The sequence below is a fragment of the Lepidochelys kempii genome, chromosome 3 (assembly GCF_965140285.1).
Source record: "Lepidochelys kempii isolate rLepKem1 chromosome 3, rLepKem1.hap1, whole genome shotgun sequence".
In the NCBI taxonomy this organism is placed as follows: domain Eukaryota; kingdom Metazoa; phylum Chordata; order Testudines; family Cheloniidae; genus Lepidochelys; species Lepidochelys kempii.
Genome location: NC_136382.1, coordinates 170055072 through 170079384, shown reverse-complemented (window position 1 = coordinate 170079384; position 24313 = coordinate 170055072). Strand labels below are relative to the sequence as shown.

The 24313-nt window shown below is 41.3% G+C and overlaps 1 protein-coding gene across 1 annotated transcript; it reads left to right on the top strand.

Moving 5' to 3' along the window:
• Positions 1–5186: 5186 nt before the first annotated feature.
• Positions 5187–23570, top strand: PRPH2 (peripherin 2). The gene is made up of 3 exons (XM_073335293.1): positions 5187–5767; positions 9851–10097; positions 23277–23570. Exons 1-3 carry the CDS (start codon positions 5187–5189, stop codon positions 23511–23513), a joined length of 1065 nt encoding a protein of 354 aa, XP_073191394.1. The 3' UTR covers positions 23514–23570.
• The last annotated feature ends 743 nt before the right edge of the window (positions 23571–24313 follow it).

The window sequence follows — 24313 nt, the reverse complement described above, 5'->3', positions numbered from 1 at the left end:
TGAGGCTGCTGGAGGATCAAACCAGTATGCTCCAGTGTATGGTTGAGCTGCAGCAAAGGCAGCTGGAGCACAGACTGCCACTACAGCCCCTGTGTAACCAACCGCCCTCCTCCCCAAGTTCCATAGCCTCCATACCCAGACGCCCAAGAACGCGGTGGGGGGACCTCTGGCCAACCAGCCACTCCACCACAGAGGATTGCCCAAAAAACAGAAGGCTGGCATTCAATAAATTTTAAAGTTGTAAACTCTTAAAGTGCTGTGTGACATTTTCCTTCCCTCCTCCACCACCCCTCCTGGGCTACCTTGGTAGTCATCCCCCTATTTGTGCGATGAATGAATAAAGAATGTATGAATGTGAGGCAACAATGACTTTATTGCCTCTGCAAGCGGTGATCGAAGGGAGGAGGGGAGGGTGGTTAGCTTACAGGGAAGTAGAGTGAACCAAGGGGCGGGGAGTTTCATCAAGGAGAAACAAACAGAACTTTCACACCGTAGCCTGGCCAGTCATGAAACTGGTTTTCAAAGCTTCTCTGATGCGTACCGCGCCCTCCTGTGCTCTTCTAACCGCCCTGGTGTCTGGCTGTGCGTAACCAGCAGCCAGGCAATTTGCCTCAACCTCCCACCCCGCCATAAACGTCTCCCCCTTACTCTCACAGATATTGTGGAGCGCACAGCAAGCAGTAATAACAGTGGGAATATTGGTTTCGCTGAGGTCTAAGCGAGTCAGTAAACTGCGCTAGCGCACCTTTAACCGTCCAAATGCACATTCTACCACCATTCTGCACTTGCTCAGCCTGTAGTTGAACAGCTCCTGACTACTGTCCAGGCTGCCTGTGTACGGCTACATGAGCCATGGCATTAAAGGGTAGGCTGGGTCCCCAAAGATAACTATAGGCATTTCAACGTCCCCAACAGTTATTTTCTGGTCTGGGAATAAAGTCCCTTCCTGCAGCTTTTGAAACAGACCAGAGTTCCTGAAGATGCGAGCGTCATGTACCTTTCCCAGCCATCCCACGCTGCTGTTGGTGAAACGTCCCTTGTGATCCACCAGAGCAGCACTATTGAAAAGTACCCCTTGCGGTTTCTGTACTCGCCGGCTTGGTGCTCCGGTGCCAAGATAGGGATATGGGTTCCGTCTATGGCCCCACCACAGTTAGGGAATCCCATTGCAGCAAAGCCATCCACTATGACCTGCACATTTCCCAGGGTCACTACCCTTGATATCAGCAGATCTTTGATTGCGTGGGCTACTTGCATCACAGCAGCCCCCACAGTAGATTTGCTCACTCCAAATTGATTCCCAACTGACCGGTAGCTGTCTGGCGTTGCAAGCTTCCACAGGGCTATTGCCACTCGCTTCTCAACTGTGAGGGCTGCTCTCATCTTGGTATTCATGCGCTTCAGGGCAGGGGAAAGCAAGTCACAAAGTTCCATGGAAGTGCCCTTACGCATGCAAAAGTTTCGCAGCCACTGGGAATCGTCCCAGACCTGCAACACTATGCGGTCCCACCAGTCTGTGCTTGTTTCCTGAGCCCAGAATCGGCGTTCCACAGCATGAACCTGCCCCATTAACACCATGATGCATGCACTGGCAGGGCCCATGCTTTCAGAGAAATCCGTGTCCATGTCATGATCACTCACGTGACCGCGCTGATGTCACCTCCTCGCCTGGTATCACTCTGCCAGGTTCTGGTGCTGCATATACTGCTGGATAATGCATGTGGTGTTTAATGTGCTCCTAATTGCCAAAGTGAGCTGAGCAGCCTCCATGCTTGACTTGGTATGGCGTCTGCACAGAAAAAAGGCACGGAACGATTGTCTGCCATTGCTCTGTCGGAGGGAGGGGCGACTGACGACATGGCTTATAGGGTTGGCTTACAGGGAATTAAAATCAACAAAGGGGGTGGCTTTACATCAATGAGTATTTCAGGCAGGACTTCACGGAGGGTTCCAATAAGAAATGGTGCACCTAAGTAATTGTTCTTATTGGAACAAGGAGATTAGTCTGGCCTCTGATTGATACATGGCTAGATTTACCTCGCTGCACCTTCCCTGTGAGTGACTGCAGTGTGACCTAGAGGAATGAGTCCCCTAGACGGGGGATGGGGGGAAGCAAATGAGTACAAAACAAAGCTGGTCTATTTCTTGTTTTGATCCACTCCATCTATCTTTTACATCTTTGGCTGGCAGCAGACGGTGCAGAAGGACTGCAAGCCATCCACATCTCATGGCTGCTCGGCAGAAGACAGTGCAGTAGGACTGCTAGCCATCTTCATCTCTTGCCTGCCTGGCATAAGATGGTACAATACGACTGCTAGCAATCCTCATCTCTTGCCTGCCTGGCAGAAGATGGTACAGTACGACTGCTAGCAATCCATATCGCCTGCCTGCTCACCATAAGACGGTTCAATAGGACTGACTGCAGGACTAAAGAGAATAACCTGGTCAAGTCACTCCAAATTTAGTCCCTGCGCCCATGTCTGCCCAGGCGTTCCTGGCCAACGTGGCCAGGAGCACCTTGGACATGACGATGATGGCTACCAGTCCTATTGTACCGTCTGCTGCTACAAGGCAATGGGTTGATGCTGCTGTGTAGCAATGCCGTACCACGTCTGCCAGCACCCAAGAGACATACTGTGACGGTTACCTGAGCAGGCTCCATGCTTGCCGTGGTATGGCGTCTGCACGGGTAACTCAGGAAAAAAGGCACGAAACAATTGTCTGCCCTTGCTTTCACGAAGGGAGGGAGGGAACGGGGGCCTGACGATATGTACCCAGAACCACCCGCGACAGTGTTTTAGCCCCATCAGGCATTGGGATCTCAACCCAGAATTCCAATGGGCAGCAGAGACTCCGGAAGTCGACGCTTGCCTTGGTACTGTGGAAGCACTCCACCGAGTTAATGCACTTAGAGCATTTTCTGTGGGGATACACACACTCGAATATATAAAACCGATTTCTAAAAACCGACTTCTATAAACTCGACCTAATTTCGTTGTGTAGACATACCCTTCGTGTGGTTCTTCTAGGCTGTAATACAGTGATACTGAGCCTGAGAGGCTTGAACTGCAAGTGGCTTTTTAATGTGTCTCCTGCAGCTCTCTGAAGCACATGATATTAAAACCCTGTGTGCCTTAAATATTAACCAATCAGGATGCTTTTTCTATGTTATTAACCAACCGTCGTTGATAAAATAATACTTGGTCAGTCATTTTGCTGTGAGAATAATATATAACATTTCCCCTGTCATACTGTTTAAATATGACTACATAGTACTATAGTAAATGAAACAATGAATTCACACTACTGTGGCTCTTTTGGGTAATGCTGATAGCTAATCTGGCTCTTGAACCACTGAGAGTGGAGTATCCCTGGTCTAATACATTGCATTAACACCTGAGCACTCTCCTTTCTATTATTTTTACATGTGTCTTTCCAGTTTGCTGAGTCCACTTTTCTTTATTGCAGAGGTTTCCAAATTAGTCTCTCTTTTTTTGTTTCTGAGCCAGATGATGAGAATAGATGGAGAGGGAAATGAAACTGAGAGAAAAAGGAGACTCTATTATTAACTCTTTTTTAAAAGCATTAAACCCTTATTAGCTAGGTTAGGAAGTATTCGCTTTTATTGGTAAACATTGATTTTACCATACAAACACAAACTGATGAAGAAGTACAGTACTTCTATAAATAGTCATTGAAATTTACAGATAGGGAAAGTAAGGAAAATGTTGCTGGAGAATTTATTCAGGTTTAATTGAAGACTCTTTATTTAATATATTTTGATGTGATGTTGGCAATTTGTGTTTTAACAGTTATAAACCTTTAATTTTTTGAACCTCAACATCTGTCATTAAATAATTTTTGTCTAACCCTCATTGTCTAATGCCCCATAATTTCCCACAACTGAAAATTTAAATTAATAAAAATAGAAAAATGCTTAAAATGCATTGAAATTATAAAAATTGAATTCTGCCAAGTCTATTTATAGCATAAAAGGCAGTTAAATCTACATACATACATTCCTAATGCTGCTGTTCGGTGTAAGTGAGTGCTGGAGTTGCCACAAGGATGTTATGTAAGCATGTCTTGTTGTGAGCCACCTCCCTTTCTGTTCAATTTCTGTATTAACAATTCATCCACTAAATGAAAATGGGTGAGACTCACGGAATTCCATTATGTATGTCTTAAAATGTTCTGTAGAGAGTCTCAAGGACTAAAATAGTATCTCTTATGTATTAACTAGTGATGATGAAGCAGAGATTCCCTTCTTAATCATCTGGCCAAATTCATTGCTGGTGTAACTCCCCTGAAGGCAATTATTTTTCATGCCTTCTTGACAAATCTTTCTCCCACACCTTGACCCATCATGATTAGCCAATAAACTGCTCATGACTCAAACAAATGTTTCTGGATTTTAGGCTATGATTTATTTAGTGAGTGTATTTGATGGTTCTTTTTTCTATCTTGTCAGGGCTAGTTATAGTCTACTTTCTTTCGGGGCTTGCACAAGCTTAAATTTTTAGGTTACTGAAAATGATGCTCTTAACTGCTCCCAAAACAAAACTTGTAAGCCGTCCAGGGTGAACAGAGAAGCCTATGCACTAGAATGGTGTTTCTAGCTGTAGGTACAAGTAACTCAGACTGTCATATACAAAATACTTTTCTTTGTTGACACAGCTTTTTATCTTGGACCTATATTCATCTGGTAACAAGCATCTCTTTATATCTCCAGGCTTTGACATTCTAGTACAATGTAACCTATCATATGAAGGCACAAATCCACTAAATAGTAAAATGAGGGGATTATTTCCACTGTTCATCTGTTAGCAGAGATTTCTCTAAATTGGATCAAACTGATTAAAGGTATTAGAATGACGTCTTGTAGATCCAGATCAACTTGTTTGAAATTTTGAGACTGTTTCTCTTTTGCTCGGAAGTCACCACCAGAAATAGGCGGAGGTGCTATTTGCAAATTATCTCTATTAACGTGCAATTGTTAATTTGAAACGTCTGTTATTTGCTTGCTTGGGTCCTAGGTTAGGAACTCAACATGGAAGGACTGAAAAATGGCTCACTTAAAAGTATGCCATGCAGAGCCTTTTTAAAGGCCTGAATAGTTCTAAATTTGCTCATAGTCAAGAAAAGGAGCAATACCGTGGAATCTTTCAATATCCAGTATTACAAAGATGGCACTACTAAAAGTCAAATTCAACCAGAAGAAAAGGGTAAAACTAGCTCAGGGACTATGGCTCATGAACTGGTTTTCAGTGTTCGCAGGAATCATTGTTTTTAGCATGGGATTGTTCCTCAAAATTGAGCTCCGGAAGCGAAGTGAAGTGATGGACAATTCTGAAAGCCATTTTGTGCCCAATTCTTTGATATTGATGGGTATATTATCCTGCGCCTTCAACGCTCTTGCTGGCAAAATTTGCTATGATTCTCTAGATCCAACTAAATTTGCAAAGTGGAAGCCTTTGCTGAAACCTTACCTGGTGTTGTGTTTCTTTTTTAACTTCTTAATTTTTTTCATTGCTCTGATTTGCTTTCTCATGAGAGGTTCTCTGGAGACAACATTAGCATATGGGCTAAAAAATGGCATGAAGTTCTATAGGGACACTGATACCCCAGGAAGATGTTTCATGAAGAAGACAATTGACATGCTCCAAATTGAGTTCAGATGCTGTGGAAACAATGGTTTCAGAGACTGGTTTGAGATTCAGTGGATCAGCAACAGATATCTGGATTTTGGCTCCAAAGAAGTGAAAGAGTAAGTTGTTTAATGTGATTTTATATTATAGAATTATTTGATCCATCTCACACTAAAAAAATCTACATTGAAACAGAGATGAAAGTTCAGAGTTGTTATACTACTTTTGGTTAGGATGGGTTTTCTCTCCATTTATACTTTAAATCAGGAGACCAGTATTCCAAGGTCTCAAACAGATGACCATCTCCTGACAAGTTCACCCCACATTATCTGGGGCATAAAAATGTAGTATTCTGAGCTATTATCCTCTTCTATCTAGCCTTAAATATTAAAGGACCATATAAAAACAACTAACATTTTATTTGCCATTCAACAGGCTTTCCTTTTGTATATTTAGGCTTGGAAGAACTCACTTTTTATTTATCTTTTTGATATTGATTGTTTATTGTTCAGCATTTTTATTTGTTTTAAATTTTCACAGTTGCACAAAATAGTGAGTTTAAACATTTTTAAAAACTTAAATTTTCACAGTTGCAGAAAATTATGCAGGGGTGTCAGACAATATTTATTTAATGACAGATGTTGATTCAAAAAGTTGTCAACATCACATGTCAAAATATACAAAATAAATATCCTTAAATCAAACTCTAACATGAGTCTCAGGCAGCATTTCTTATTGGTACATTTTGATTATTATAGATGGAAATATTCCTTCATCAGCGGGTGTGTGTATAGTGAAATCAATGTTTACTCACATTTTATTGATAAAAATATAATACTTCCAAGCCTATGTATATTTCAGCTCTTCCACATCATAAACCCAGTTGCATAGAGCATTTCCCTGCCTTCTCCAGAAATAGAGTACATGAATAACAAAGTATTAAACTCTACCTGTTCTGAAGAGAATTTCCATTGAATAACACTGACTTACTGTTAAAAAGGACCTTGTCTTGCAGAACTGTTGGAATTGTTAGACTCTGGCATTGTATCACTACTTCATCTTTATGAAAGCCAGCTGAAGTATATTATTTCCTTTACTATTAATTCAGTTTTTTTTAAATCAAAACTACAAGGTTGTTTATCCCTTCAGCATTTTAATTTTTACTTCCCTTAATGGGTTTATTATACTCTCTCTACCATGTTGTGCTATTAATTGTTGTCTGACCTTTGGGGTGCTGTGCTTGTCCTTTAGTATAGTACTTACAACTAGTCAGCTTTGTGTGTGAGTGCTTTAATATGTGAACAAATTGCCCCCATCCTCAGATGATATGAAATTAAAGGGAAAATACAAAGAATAAATCTACTGTATTCTTCATGAAATAGGTAACAGAACATAACAGTCAACATTATCTGTAATTCTTTAAAATATAAAACCTATGAGTATCATGTTGTATCTGACAAAACAAAAATGAGAATATCAGAGTGAAGGTACTCAGATTTTCTTGATGTACAGAAAATGAAGCCTATAAATCCTTATGACTGGAGGGGAGAATAAGATTAAATAATTCTTAGACTTTATTCAGCTAAGTGTTTAAACTGTTTTTACAAACCTTAGTGAGTTTACCTTCACACCATTCCTATGAGAAAGGTGGATAAATTGGGAATAATAATCCTTACTTACAGTTATGGAAACTGAAACAGATGTTAAGTGACTTGCCAAAGGATACCTGGTGAATCATTGGCAGAGCCAGGATTAGAACACAGTTCTCTGGGGTCCCCAGTGCTGCACTTCAATGGCTACAGCTCTGGTACAGGGGGCAAACCTTGAACTGGGGTAAACTGTCACAACTCCACTGAATTTTGGTAAAAGTTACATGAGATCACTCCAAGAATCTGAAATGAGGACACAGCAATAGCTGTAATGGTGTAGTGGGTTTTTTTCCTTTTATTAATTTACTTCGGACTTTGCTGATACTTCAGACTGAATGAAAACTAAAATCAACCAGCCCTTAATGTTGTTTGCGGTTTTTCTTTTATAAAATAAATATGTCCTTGAGATCTTGGTGAACATATATGACACACTGCTGTTAAGCTCCTGTTGACCTCATATGGCTTCTGTATTTCATAGAAAGTGGAACGGATTATTGACCAGAAACACCTTCATGGCTTGGAGGTCAGTGTATAGGAAGGTATTAATCTCCAGATCAATTCAGGCACATAAATTCCACTCTTTTAAAAAAAAAAGTGCAAACAAATTAACTTGTTTTATTAAAAAAAGATGTCAGTGTGAATACCCAGCAACCTTTTTGCCAAGTTAAATATTTAAGAACAGTGGCCTATGAATTTTGATTAAAATGTTATCAATTTATAAAGTTTTACTGATGCACAAAGACGACTTTCTGGCTTGAGGCATTTTTGAAAATAATTTATGTAACTGTAAATGACTGAAGCGATTTAAAAAAAAAATATTCTCACATGCACCAAGCCAGATCCCTGAATGATCTGTTTGCTTGCTTGCCATTTTGGCTGCTTTTAAAAATATTGAAGACCCACTCAACTATTATTCTGTAGCATTTTGATCTGAGACATTACAACAAATACATTTTTATTTGTTGCTTAATGTGGGAGCACTTTGAGTTGCGGAAGACATCCTTAGATATAAATAACTACTTGAAAACATAATGAGATGTTCACCCTACTAGCATTATCTGAAGATTTGTGAGCTGTAACTTAATCCATCAACAACAGAAGGGCAAAGCACTGGGAGAAAACAGGATTATATTGTGTTTAAAAAATAGGGTCTTGCTCAGGAATATGAGATTCCTGGCAATTTCCTTTTGTAGATTTGCCCAACACTAAGGTGGGAAGTAGAATGAATTTTTTTTAAAAAATTCAGCTTCCCATCAGGTTGAGTCTATTGGCCCAATTCTGATCTTCAATTCAGAATTGTGTGTATTGCAGAGGACTCAGTATAGTCACAGGATGTGCATCTAGGGTGAAATCCAGGCCTCACTGACGTCAATGGCAAATCTCCTGTTGATTTCAGTGGCACCAGGATTTCACCTGCAGCATCTTATTTTTCTTTTTAAACATGATTCATGGTCTACTGAAATGAAAGGGATTCTGGGTGTTCATGTCAGTGGGAGTTAGAACAGAACCTAAGCATGCTACATTCAGAACTGGATTCTGTTTGGTATTCAGAGACATTTAAGACTATGGTTTCAAAGCTTTGCACCTACAAAACCATTCATTTGTGCATGCTGCTACCCATTTGGCTGTCAGTTCACACACACACACACACACACACGTATTTTGCGGTCACCCTCATGGAGCACAGCTTTGAAAATATAGCCTTCGCTGGCAGTTACAGGTGATCGAGGAGGAGATTTCAGGGTTTTAAAATTTCCCAAAAGGTTTTTACATACTTCGCATGTCAGAGTCTGTTTCACATGGGCACCAAATGTAAAGGTGTTAGATAAGCTGGGGATATTTGCTGGTGCTCTAGCCATCAAAGTATTTTTGCCCCTCTCAATTTTTGGTGGAAACAGGCACAGATATTTACAGTGATTGGGGGCTTTATAAATATCTAGCTGGACACACCGAGGCACAAATAATTAGATTAAATGGTTATTTTATTGAGTGCTGAATTCGAAAATGGAGTACAACAGGTCAATAATTCCTGCACAGACTTCAAACACCCTTGTACATATCATTGCTAAAGCACACTTATTTTAAATCCTGGGTGACTTTCACTAAAGTTAATTAGTGTACCCTGATATTGGCTATTGTCAAAGAAAAGATGATGGATTAGTGGTGGTGCTGGGTATGACAGCCCCAGTGACTGGGGTAGATCTTTATCCATGGCCATGGATGGCAGTAATCCTCTCCGATTACCTCTCATGAAATTTACTTCTGTCTTTAATATTGTTTAATTTCCCATATTATTGGGGATGGAACGTTGCTATTTCAACAAAGATGATGCCTAGGTCTACAGAGAGGAAAAGCAGGTGCAGGCTTTTCATGGTAAGTGTACATGAGTGTATATATGGAGGACACAGACAGGATCTTTAGAAAGTGCATGATCATAAAACACTTGGGAAACTATTTTGCCTTTGGTTCCCCCTTTCTCATGTATTCAAATTCTCACTCAGCTGAATATTATCTATATATTTACACTTTCTTCTGCCCTTTGCCCATTCATAGTCGAATTAAAAGCAATGTGGATGGAAGGTACTTGGTTGACGGAGTTCCCTTCAGTTGCTGCAATCCTAGTTCCCCAAGACCCTGCATCCAGTACCAAGTCACTAACAACTCAGCTCACTACAGCTACGACTACCAAACAGAGGAGCTCAACCTATGGAATCGCGGCTGCAGGGAGGCACTTCTGCTCTACTACAGCAGCATGATGAGCTCCATGGGTGGTGGTGTCCTCTTTGTCTGGCTTTTTGAGGTAACATGCTGACATGGCAGTTTCTCCATCTATGTCTGTTTGATTAGAACGGTGATTGTAGAAATAGTCCATGTTATCCATTGAAAAATGTACTTCTCATTTAACATAGCTATTTAAAATAAATAATCCACCAATCTATGGATGGCAAATCTAAAACAATAGCTAATGCTTGTTTTGTGGCCTACAATATTTTGTGCTGTGCATCAGAATTAGTCAGCTAACAGAGGAACAGGTTAATTTATAAAACCAGCCCCTCTTCCCAGAGTTGAACTGAGATATCATGGACAAATAGTCAGAAAGAAAAAAGGTACCAGATTTCATTTCTGTTTCAATACAAAATACAGTTTTAGGAGAAAATAATATGAGAGAGAGAGAGAGAGAGTCACAGACAACAGAGTCAAAAATATTAAACCCATAAGTCAAAAATGGCTAGTGTATGTTGGAGCAGAAAGTGAAAGTAAAATTCAGTGAAGAGATCAAGCCATCCCTAACATTTGGATCTGGAGCCAGGTTCAGAGTCCAAACACAACAAGGTTCAGTGGTGTTCAGATCCAGGATTTTTGTTTAGGCCTCCTGACTGATTCTATCAAACTACTTGAGCACAGATGATAGGTTAGTTGAACTGGCTAAATGTAGAACAGGAATTCATTTCCATTCGGCATCTAAAAATCATAGTATGTATTATTGTCTAAAAACAGCACATTGCAATTATTACTGGACACCATTCCTGGTAGTGGAGTTTTGTTTTTAAGCTACATTCTGTACAGTGCGAGGAAGACGTTTTCTGCATTTGGGTGAATGCCAGCTAACTGGCTATAGTAGTTAGTGAATACTGAATGTGAATGGAGTCAGAGCATCGGCTGGAACTGGCTGGAGTTGGTATGAGGGAGCAGGTACGGAGCCTGCCAGGATAGCAGGAGGGAGCCAGATCAGCAGGGAAGGGTGCAGTTCAGGTTGGGAAATATGCGGAAGCATACTTTGCAGTATACCTAAAATGGCTGCTGCCAGTAGGGAGCAGCCATTTTAAATATTTCATTCTGATGCGGAGTTACTTTTAAGTTTAAATAAATACAAATCAATGACTTATTACAGCCCTAATATAAAGTGGTGGTGTGTTGTCTGCATATATTCTACTTCCTCTTTAAAAGGATAAATTTGCTTTTTATTGGCAAATACAACTGAAACCTTCAATTTCCTCCCTACCTCTAAAAATCATTGCATACCCAAAGGAAAAACAGAACATGCAGCGTTTGTTTTTTTTAAAAAATGAACAATCCCCACCCATCGCTGACATTGATGCTTCTTGTAAAAACATATAATATGGGGGGAAAATCAGCCAGCAACTTTATGGAAAATCAAAACCAAGAGACATTACAAACAGAGGAGTGGAAATACATTTCTTATTTGTACTGATATATATGAAAAAAGGCAATGAATTACAGGATGGAGGAGCAGACCATATGCTAATGCTAATCAAATGTAAATTAAATCATGAATCAGGCCCCAGAAATATTGAAATCGATAGAAATCATTAAATGAAAAAAAAAATTTGCTTTTTAGTTTCCAGACCTTCAGGGTGCAGCCAGTCACATTTTCAAGCTTTTCTCTGTAGGAATAAGGAGTGGAATTTTTTTCTTTCATTTTTTCAATGAAAGGTGTGATTTTCATACAATCAGAGGATGCCAGGAACTGGGGCTCCTGAAAAACACCAAACAGCGTGAGACTCATAATACAACCATGAGCAATGGCAATACTGAGCTATATTTATTGTTTTAAGATGGGACACCTCATATGTGGCTGGCCTGATGTTGTAGTGTCAGAGCAAGGGATCCAGATTTGGGTCTTGAGCTCCCTCTGCTACCAAGAACAGGATGCTATGGAAGAACTCAGTCCCCGTCTAACCAGATGAAGAATCACATTTATGACCGTCTCCTTGCTTAGCAAAGGGAAGGCTACCATTACATGGGGTCCTTGAAAGAAGTCAATCTAGGAAACCAACAATCACCAATTTATACAATAATATTACAGTTCTTTCTTTAGATTCATGTCAGTATTAAATAAGGAGAAGACTATTCTATACTGGGTAATATTACTAAAGGGACACTGACCCCTTGGCTTAGGTGAGAATTCAGCCTACCTACAAACTGAAATCAGAAATTATCCTTCAAATTCTAAATAAGAACAGTCATGCTGGGTCAGACCAACAGTCCATCTAACCCAGTATCCTGTCTGACAGTAGCCCATGCCAGATGCTTCAGAGGAAATCAACAGATCAGGGCAATTATTAGGTAAGTCATCCTCTGTCGTCCAGTCCCAGCTTCTGGCAAGTCAGAGGATTCAGTATACCCAAAGCATGTGGTAGCATCCTTGACCAACTTGGCTAATAACCATTGATGGACCTATCCTCCATGAATGTATCTAATTCTTTCTGCACCAGTTTTGGCCTTTGCAACATCCCACAGCAATGAGTTCCACAGGTTGGCTGCGTGTTATATGAAGTACTTTTGTCTGTTTTTTTTTAAATATGCAGCCTATTAACTTCATTGGGTGCCTTTCATTGTGGGTGCCTAACCCACAATGGCTTAGTTCTTGTGTTATGTCAAGGGGTAAATAACATTTCCCTAATCACTTTCTCCACACTATTCATAATTTTATAGACCTCTCACATCCCCCTCCCTTAGATGTCTCTTTTCTAAACTGAACAGTGCCAATCTCTTTATTCTACCCTCTTATGTAAGCTGTTCTATACCCCTAATCATTTTCATTGCCCTTCTCTGCACCTTTCCCAATTCTACTATATCTTTTTTGAGATGGAGCAACCAGAACTACAAACAGTATTCAAGATGCGGGCATACCATGGATTTACATAGTGGCACTAGGATAGGTTTTGTCTTATCTATCCCTTTTCTAATGGTTCCTAACATTGTAAAGCTTTTGTGACTGCTGCTGCACATTCAGCAGAGAATGTTTTCAGAGAATTAACCACGGTGATGCCAAGATCCCCCTTTTTTTATTTTAGTTAATTTAGCTAATTTAGACCCCATCATTTTGTATGTATAATTGGGATTATGTTTTCCAATATGCATTACTTTATGCATTCCAATATGCACTTAACATTGAATGTCATCTGCCATTTTGTCACCCAGTTTAATGAGATCCCTTTGTAACTCTTCACAGTCAGCTTTGGACTTAACTATGTTGAATAAGTTTCTATCATCAGCAAACCTTGCCATCTCACTGTTCACCCCCTTTTCCAGATCATTTATGAATGTCACACAGTATAGATCCCTGGGGAACTCTGCTATTTACCTCTCTTCTATGGGGAAAACGGACCATATATTCCTACCCTTTATTTCCTGTCTTTTAACCAGTTTCTGATCCATGAGAGGACCTTCCGTCTTATCCTCTGACTCTTTAGATTGCTTAAGAACTGTTGGGAAGGGACCTTGTCAAAGGCTTTTGGAAAGTGCAAGTACACTATATCAACTGGATCACCATTGTCCACGTTTGTTGACACCCTCAAAGAATTGTAATAGATTGGTGAGGCATGAGTTCCCTTTACAAAAAGCCATTTCTCTCATTTTATTTTCATCTACGCTGGGTGGCTGAAAAGCCAAATAACACCACCATAGCTTCCCGATTTTGCTTTGTACCCGGAAACAGTGAGAGTTCAAACTAGTTGCACTGCAACAGCACCTAACTAATAAGCACCATGCCATGTTTTGAGAGCTGTGTGTATTCCCTCCGATTGTTTCAGTGATACTGGTATGCAGAGAGAGGAATAAAGAGCAAAGAGGCATTGACTCCATCTGTCTTTAGAACCATTAGCAAGTACTGTAAAGACCATTTCATTTCAAGCTTCTATGGGAAACATTAGAAGCAAACAGTGAATAAATTGTTAAGTATTAAAGCTCCTTTGTTTATAAAAACACGTGACACGCCATATCCTCTGGGAACATTTAGACTCTACATAACTGACCGTCTTCAATGTAAAAAAAAAAGTTCAAAGCACCTTCTGGCTAATCTGCTTCAGGATAAATCCCAGGTAAACAGATGGGCTTTCCCTCTGAAGGTCAACTAATTCAAACTCTGGTGACTTTTCCTACCTGTTTTAACCAGTCCAGAGAGCAATTTCCAGACCTAAGGACTGTCCAGGAAATGCAAACTAAAGATTACCAGCAGAGGAGGCTCATCTGGTAGCTAAGACTCTCAGAAAACATTGTATAAAACAGATATACATGGATCTCAGCTGTCACAATGGCTCAGAGTGAGAGGTGGGTTCTTAGGTAGGCCTCATGAGTGGTGTAAGAGTAAACCCAACACTTAGAATTGGACCCTGAAGCAAGTAGGAGGCAAATGGAGCCTTTGAAACACACAGGATGTGCTCTGGATGACTCAGCCTGAAAAGCAAACATGCAGCTCCATTCAACACTTGATGAAGGCTCCTAGTGACTTTTAAAGGTAGCCATATATGCAACATGTTCCAGAAGTCTAACAGGTAGGTAACATAGGCATGGATCATTGAAGGGACGTCTATGGCAGTGAAAGGAGGTCTGTTATCCCAATAAATTGGTAAAAGAGCTAGAGGTAAGCCAGAGGTCTAAAATGACCCCATTGACTAAAGTTGAGCTGACTCCTTCAGTAGAACAAGCAGTCACCATTAGCCCATCATGAGATCCATGTGACACTTCCCCTGCCCACCAGCATACCTGTCGCATCTGAATTGATCCTCAGCCAGCTGAGTATGCCTTCTAGCTCAGTCAACCGCTGCGAGAAAGAAGAGAACCCACACCGTTGGTGTTAAAGAAGATTTAAAGCTAAATGTTGTCATTATACTGATGGCATTGCAGCCAAGACCATCCCCACCTCCTCACCGAGCAATCTCACATGTATGTTGACCAGATGAAAGAGTCAGTGATTAACAACTCAGAACTTTAAAAAAGGGAAGAACACGAAAACCAGTCAAGGGATGGCTTTAGGCATCCCCCCAAGATCCTGCAGCAAGTCAACAATGCATCACTATTCAAAGGTGCTAATAAAACTAATATTTATCACAGATGTTTACTGATCTCCTCTTGGCAATGGACAATCAATGAAACCAATGAAGCTTTCAGACCACAACTATCACTACTTCTCTGATGGACTGTAATTAGCCAAGGATCTACAGCTGAAACGCATACCAGTGAGGCACCAAAAAGGGTATTTTTGAAGTTGAGACTCTACTCCAGTTGCATTGATTTTGCTGATAACATGAACATTTCATTGGCATGGAGATATGAAGGTAGGTTTCTTGTAACTGGTACGTTGAGAGGGCTCTGCATAATCACATTTACGGGCACTGTGTGTGTCACCTTGCGGTAAAACCGTATTCTTGGTGACACTGCTAGAAGGGTCTTGCATCTCCTTCCCCTCCCCTCTGCATCACCAACATTCTGAGGCTATATAGGGAGTGGAGTGCACTCGCCACTTTCCACCGCAAAGCTAGAGACACCCAACAACAAAGACTCCGACAGAGAGGGGAAGGGTGAGAGAAGTGTGAATATGCAGAGCCCTCGATGAACTCCAGTTACAAATAAGTAACTTAAATTTCTTCCAGTGGCTCTGCACAGTCCCACTTACGGGACAGACTGATAAGCAGTACTTGAAACTAACTTGGAGGTGGGAACAGGATCCTAATTCAATAGACAAGCATTGCCTTGCCAAATCCGACATCCATCCTAGAGGCCAAGTCCAAATCATAGTGTTGAGTGAAAGTGTGCACCACAGTCCCTCTTGCAGCTCTGCAAATTTCAGCAACTGACACCTGCTTAAGAGAAGTGAAGGAAGTAGCCACAGCTCTAGTGGAATGCAGTGGAATCGAAGTAGATGCAGGAACTTTTGCTAGTAATAGTCAGTAACACATGATCGATCTGTGAAGGAACTGTATAACCCACATGGTGTTTAGCATAAGACAAACAATCTAGATGATTTACAAAAACTTTTAGTTCTATCTTAGTAGTAAAAAAGGGCCCTTCTGGCATCTAAAGTGTGTAGGACAGATTCCTCCGATTGGAATGCAGTTTAACAGAAAATGCCAAATTAAGTGTCGGATGTTGAAATCAGACACCTCAGGAAAGCACCTAGGATCAGATCGGAGAACTACCTGGGCCTTATGAAAAGAAGTGAAAGGCGGATCAGCCATTAGGACATTCAATTCACTCCCTCTCCTGTCCACCATAATAGCAATAATGAAAACTGTTTTGATAGATAAATAATAGGCAGAACATTCAGCCAAGGGTTCAAAGGGTGATTTCATCAGCATGGCCAACACCAAACTGAGACCTCAAAAAGGGACAGGCTCTCTAAGAGGGGAATACAAAGTTGATAAACTTTGTGACCAAACGATCAACAAACAGCAATCTACCATTAACTAAAGTGTGATACTCTGAGATGAATGCCCAGTGATCTTTTAATGCTGTGTTAGATAACCCTTGAGATTTTAAATACATTCAGTATTCCAGGACATAAAGAATAGAAGCAGATACATGGGAATCAGGTTTTCCCATCATCCAGGCCTGAAATTTGATCCACTTTAAGCAGAAACAGCTTCTAGTAGATAATTTTCTAGAGTTAATTAGTATGTCCTGCACAAAGAACATGACTGCTCAAGAGCAGAGTCAAGGTCTGACCACCCACCATCAGGTGAAGAGACTGTGGGTCCGGGTGAAAGATCTTGCTCTCCTGCTGAGACAGTAGCTTGGAAACAGAAGAAGATTCATATAGACTCTGCCAGACTGTTTCAGAAGATCAGTAAACTATTGTTGACATGTCCAAGACAGGGACATGAGAATCATCCTTGCCCTGCCCTGATGTTCGTTTCTCACTAACTGGATCAATTGAAGGGAGGGGAGGGGGAGGCAAATATCAAACCCTTTCCCCAGTACAGAAGGAAAGCATCTGACAGGGATAGACTGTCCCTGTCCTTTCTGGAACAGAAGAGGTGACACTTTGTGGGACCTCGTTGCAAATAGGTCCAGCTCTGGTCAACCCCAGCTGGGGAATATAGTCTGAACCAACTGATCCTTTAGGGACCATTCAGGCATCTGAGAGCGGTCTCTGCTGAGATGATCTGTGACTACATTGGTTTTTCCAAGCTAATTTAGGGCCACAAGATAGCCATAGTGACTGATACACCAATCCCAGAGACCTACTCTGCACACAGGAGAACAGAATGAGCAGCCCCTGCTTGTTAATGTAATACCTTGCCAATATATTGTCTGCCACCACCTGTACAACCCTCCCCTGTAGGTGAGGAAGGAATAACCTGACAGGCCAGATGAACAGATCTCGATTCCAACTTGTTTATGTGCAGGGCTCTCTCCCAATACGAGTGCCCTCGAACTGTCAAATGCATCCCCCCAATCCTTGTTTGACACATCTGAAGTTACCATCCGAGATGGATCCGGGGGATTGAACCTCTGAGCACATTCACTCTGACTGACCAGTATTCTAGGGAGACTGACATTCTGGGGCATAGTGCGACATGAAGACTTGGTCTGTAGACCTGAGACATCTAGTGCTGCATAGGTCTGATTCTCAGACATGCAAATAGAGTCACATAATTAGTGGCTGCCATCAGACCCCAGGAGACTACAAAGGAATTTTACTCTGAGTGAGACACTGTTGAGTTTTTAATAGATATGGCTCATCTTGAGAAATCTGACCTCTGCTAGGAAGGCTCTCCCTCCCACAGAGTCCAGTATGGACCCTACAAAGAGAATCCTTTGTGTAGGACAGGAATTGACTTTGCACAGTTGAGAAGAAGCCTGGAGGTCTGAAAAAAGAATGGTCTTTGCGCACACTGGCCTTCAGTAGACAATTGTCCAAACAGACGTAAACAAAAATACCCTGATTTCTCAGGTGAATCACTGCCAGAGACAGGCACTTTGTAAAAACTCAGGTGATGTGGAGAGACCAAATGAGAGCACCCTGTACTGAAAATGGCATTCATCCAGCACAAATTGAAGGTACTTTCGATGATTGTGACAAATCGACTGACGAAAATATGCATCCTTTAAATCAAGAGTCGCAAACCAATCCATGACTGACAGCAAAGGTACGATGGAACCAAAACTTCCAAATGTACTTATTCAGGTCCCTTAAGTCTAGAGAGTTTGTCTGATACATCATTTCTCCGCACCAGAAAGTAACAGCAGTAAAAGCCACGACTCCTCCAGCATTTGGGGACCTTCTCAACTGTTCCTATCCGTAGCAACTTATCTAATTCTGCAAGAACAACAGTCCCATGAGAGGGGTCCCTGAAGAGTGAAGGGTAGGGTGAATTGGGGAGAGGCCATTTCTGGGGAGAGCTACAATCTCTAGTACCCATAAATCCTATGTAACTTGCCTTGATGTATTGATAATGCAGAGCTAGTCTGTCTCCAGAGAACAGTTGGTTGGTCCTGATTTGCTGCTTCTTGACTCCTGATCATCTCATCAAAAACGACACTTGTTGTTCTGCCACAAAGACTCTAATGAGGAAGCAGGTTGTTTAGTTTTAAACTTTGGCTTCAAAGACCTTTTTCCATGTTGACTCTGGAAGGCAGAAGGCTGCTGGTATTGTTGACATCTCTGAGTGGATGAAAAGTAAGACGAAGACTGGGGAGTACTGTCGCTAGTACCAGAAAGGAGTAGAAGGCCTCCTCATAACAGAGGGAATCTACCTAGAAATTGGGCCGCCTGTCTCATGTCCTTTAGTTTTTTCCAGCAGGTCTTTTGTCTTTTCATCACTGAAAAGATCCTCCGTTTTCAAAGGAGAGTTCCTCCAGCTTACGCTTAGTATCTAGAGTTAGGGAGGATGAAAAAAACCAAGCATGCCTCCTCATGGTTACAGCAGACACCAATGCCCTGGCAGCAGACTCCGAAGCATCAAAAGAGACCCCCACGGAATGCTTGGCTACATTTCCAACCTCCTTCTGTTGTCAGGTAAGTCTTGTAAAAACAATGTGAGCTTCTGCCATCAATGGAATTGGTAGCAAGCCATGACCACCTGAGAATTCACCGTCAATGAAAAGAACACCTTTCGCCCCAACCGATCAATCTTTTCCCTTCCTTGCCAGCTGGGGGGGGGAAGGGGGGAGTGTGGTTGTCCAGATTTTTCTTGTTTCTGGCAGCAGCCACCACCAGTGAATTAGGGTGCATATGAAAGCAGGAAAACCCTTCAAAGGGCATCTGATACAAACCTGTGATCTTTCTTAGAAACATTTTGACAAGGAGCAGGCATGGTGCACACAGATTTAGCCAGCTGTAGCAAACCATCCAAAATTGGTGGGGATATTCTGTATTGAAGTAGCACCAAGGATATCAAACACCAGGCTAGAAGTTTATTCCACAGGCATTGCAGAAAGATTTAAAGTGGACCTCCGCGAAATCATGGAACTGTGTAGCATCTTTGGAAGGAGAAGAGGTGATAAACCAGGTTCCTAGTCCATTTCCAAATATTCTTGTTTAAAAAGAAGGGTTACACCTCGTCTTCCTCAGACAGCATTTCAGGGATCACTGTCTAATGTCAACAGATCTGGAAGAGTCAGATCCCAGGATTTCTGGACTGCTGGATCCTTTACAGATGAAACATTACCTCTCCATCCATGTGGAGGGTAACTGAAAATTCCTGAGGTGGGCTGAATAAGACCACTGGCCTCAGGACTGCCAGTCTCCCCAACAGCTAGAGTAGGGGGAACATGCCTACAGGAGGCAGACCAAAGAGTGATACAAAATGACCCAAAGATCTCTGCGTTCTTCCTGGTAAGAATCCTGTTCTGGATCGGAGATAGAATGTACTGAGGATAACAATGGATCCAGAGAGATGTATGGAGATCCAGCTTTGTGGGGACCTCGTAGGCGTAGTAGGGGGAAGAAGGATAGGATGTTTTGCGAACAGGCAAATGACACCTTCTGGCCTCTTCTTCGTAACAGGAGATGAGGAAGACGATCTTGAAACTGGGGAAACATGCCTCCTTTTAGAGCACGAGTGACACTGAAGAGAGGAGTGGGGAGTGCAAGAGTGTTCTAGCTGATGTTGCTAAAAGAAGGTTCCAACACAAGGCACCACATGGTGACACAGAGCTCATAAGTGGGAATATGCAGACACACTTGAAGAACTAACCGTTCTGTTCAGCACCTTGATACAATATTAATGGGTGCTATACAAAAACTTCTGTATGGTAGATAATTTACCAAACAGTTCAGTTTAACAAGAAACAGATCATTGATCTGTGCTCTCATACAGGACATACAAGTTCACTTTTCAACCATTAACCCACCGGCTCCTGAGACAGTCAGAAGCTGGAACTGTGGTGGAAAAGGTGGGCTGAGCCACTGGAGGAGATGCGCATTGCATTGCTCTTTAGTAAGTCACTCTCAGTCCATATCAGAGGTGTGTTTTGGGGCTCAGAATTTTAAAACCACAAAGTGAGACCTTGTTAGAAAAGGGAGTCTTAAATTGTGGGATGTAATAAGGAACCTTGTCTGAAGCTGTTTCATCTACACTAGCTGCCAAAACCATATCAAAACAATTCAGAGCAGTTGAGAACTATATGCACTATAAAATGGTGGGAACGCTTATGAGCCAGCCATAAAGGAACTTCTGCTCATGAGCAATGGAGTAGCACAGTGAAAATTACTTGCTGTATAGTTATATGAAGACTACATTTTGGGTCCACTCTTGTAAACCTTTACTCACAGCAGTAAATCATTGATGGCAATGGCACTAATTTCATGAGTAAGGGTGGCAGGATTGGGTCCAAAATTGGAAGGATTGACCTCAAGATTGACAGAAATCAGTTAACATCTAAGAGTTATTTGTGAAAATTAATGTTCACTTTGATCTTGGTATAAAATGGTGTCAGTTGCTAAAGTTTTTATTTTGTGAATTCATGAGAAAATACTCAGTGCTTTCCAGGAGCAGGTTCCGGAAGCATTTGTAGCGGACAATGACATGCGTCTTTTTTTGTTGTATGGTCCCATTCTAAAGAGGAGATGAAAGGCACTTGATAGTATATAGCCAACTTTCTTTCCAGCTGCCCTTGGGGAGATACGTGGAGTAGCTAGGGAAGTCTGTGTTAGATTTTTTCCCCCCCTTTCTGTTCTTGAGTAAGAGAAGACAAAATTGCCTGCAGCATTTGTAGGGTGGAATTGAGGGGTAACCAAAAGTAGTCTTATTTAACTAGGGATCTGAGACAGTGTTCAACCATAACCCTGATGTTAGGGATGGTTAAAATCAGACATAGTCTTACCGACACTCCAGATCTTGGCAGCCCAATCTTTATTGTTGTCCAAAATCTGGATCTGAACTTTGCAACTGATCCTAAGGGGCTGAACCAAATCACAGATCTGCATCACTCCCATCACAAATTTGGATTGAAGTTTTGCAGCTTGCCCCATCCCTTAAAGTGTCTCTTAATGAATACTAATATTTACACATTAATGACTCCTTTCATCATAAAAATCTCAAAGTGCCTTACCACTATCAATTAAGTCACAACTGTGCTGTAGACAGAGAGCAATCACTTCAATGAAGCATGGCCATTAGGATTTAATGTGTTAACAGCCTACAGTAACAACACAACTGTTTAGGATAAGAAAAGTGAGGTGGAATACTGTAGAGGGTTGAAATGGCAGGGGAATTTAGGAAGACAATGCAGTTACTACGGTTGGAATTTCGGCAGGATAATGGGGCTAACACTCTACTCGAACAAATGCCACGAGATTATTAATAAGTGGACTAGACCTTGTTTCTGAATTAACCCTATTGCGCTCTCTTCCTGTTTTTAGCCTACCTGCTCTTCTATTATGCTGCATAAAGTTGGCTCTTCTAGAGGCAGTGCTTCCTTCCTCTCACTAGTGTCTCTCAGTCAGCTCAGTCTTCTCCATAAATACAACACAGCAGGAAGCTGAGCAGTTCAGAACAGCATTAGGAGACAGAAGAACTCTTAAAAACAAAAGGTTCCCATACGGCATCTTATTCTCCGAAGTCAGAGTTGAGGTCTAATGGGTTCCTCTGTGAGTGTCAGTGGTGTTAAACCACCCTAACACCATAGAAAATATATGATGGAGGTTTCTGAAACTGGTAAATATTTTACCCAAATAATTTTTTTTTCAGATTTAAACAATGACGAATACACTGGTGTTGCTTCTTGTGTTGCCTTTATCTTTTTAAATATAAAAAGAAAACAGAACTACAAATGAATTAGCTGATGGTCCACACACTAAACTCACTAGGGTCCTGGACCTCATGACCAGGTTTTTGTTCAGGACAATCTCCTTGATCATATTAAGATATGTGCCAAAGACAGTAAGTCAGCATGAAAATGAGTTTATGTTTAGTTAAAATAGACTGAAGGTACTAAAGCTGATGTTGCTCAAAGTTTTGTTAAGGTCGAGTGCAGAGACATGGGACTTGCCATTCAAATGCCTTTGGAAAGGCTATACTCCACAGAGCAGCAGCGTCTGATGAGATGGAGAGGCACTTTTACAACAAGCTGAGTCAGAGGCACAAAAAATCACCATTGGGCAGCAGTCTGACATGTTGTAATACCTACTTCTTGACTTTGTGGGTATTCCCTCAGCAAGATTCCATGTCACCACCATCCCATGAGCCAAATATCAGAAATCATGGATGAGAGCACATCACCTGGTGGTTATTTTGTGGTTCCTCCCTCATTCCAGGCAACATAATTTCTCCTTTCTACTGCCCCATTCTCTTGCCTTGCTCCTCGGGGTCTTTACTTCTCCTCCCACTCCTTGCTACGCCATCCTGCCTCCCGCTTCTGACCCTTTGGGGGCAAGGGAATCTCTCCACTTTCTTCTTCCTCCTAGCTACTCAAAAGAAGGGAGAGTTCATGCAACTCATTTAATCTTGGGGGAATCTCATACCACTGCTCTGGGTTGCACAGCCTTTTTGAGCCTGTCAGAGAGCATTCCTGTGCCTGGCACTGCACTGCAATCACCTGAGATGCAGGTAGAGAAAATGGAGTACTGCTCAGACCTGCAGAGGCTCATATACCACCAGCAGGGCTCAAGAGTCAACTTACAGGTTGAGTATTACTTCTGTGGTGCTAGAGGGTGAAGCTATTCAGCCGTGCGCATGTGCAGAAGGGGTTTACTGCATTTCATTGCCCTTTTCCAATGCATCCTACGCAGGTGTCTGTGATGGTTGGTTTGCGTCTTTTGCAAACCGCTCTGGAAAGCATCGCCAATCCTGAGGATCCTGAATGTGAAAGCGAGGGGTGGCTGCTGGAGCAGAGCCTGACAGACACTTTCAAATCCGCATTAGAAAGTTTGAAAAAGATTGGTAAGTTCAATCAAGTGGATGCAGGTGCTGAAGGGGCTGAAGGCGAGGAAGGTGGAAAGACTCCAGCCATCTCAACAGTCAGTTGAGCTTCTCGACAGAGGTGGACTTTATCAAAGAAAAATGAAAAAACTGAGAATTGTGAATACGTACTTTAGAAAAATGTATAAACCATCACAAGTATACATTTCTACATACTTTTTTATATGTGGGGTATGCTATATAGTGCACTTTGGGATAATATATTTACCTATGTTCATAGTGAGTGTAATGGTCTCCATAACTTCTATGGGAAATGACCACAATTAGGGCTTTAAGACTCCATGCTCACTTGTTCGGGACAGTTGGGTCTACACATATCTGCATGATAGTTAGACTTCAAAAGATTTTTTTTTTAAATTGGCTGACATCACATTGTGACCCTTTCCATTTTTTTTTTTTTTTTTGGTAATGTAAAAAGGGCATTTGAAAACTTAATTGTTTTTTACTCATGTTTACACATTTATTTGAGCAACATACTTTAATGTTTAAAGTTAAAAGGCAAACAGGTTGGTATTTTGTGGAGTAAAATCTTTAAAAATAAACCTGAAGGAAAGTTTTTCAGAAATGTATATAACTTTTAGATTACCTGGTATTATCACAAATCTCTCATATAATATGATGTTTGTTAATATGCTAAGAGATGGTATTTTCTTTCATGTTCACCACAAGATGAACAGAATAAAAAACAATTGTACTGAGAATTTATGCACTGTGTAAAAATTGTAATTAAATAGAACAGTGCAACTAACGTGACAATAACTAAGATACGGCTTATGCTTACTGTTTCTCAGAATGTTTTTCAGCCATATATCATGAAGGGGTATGGAAGATATTATACTGAATTTTA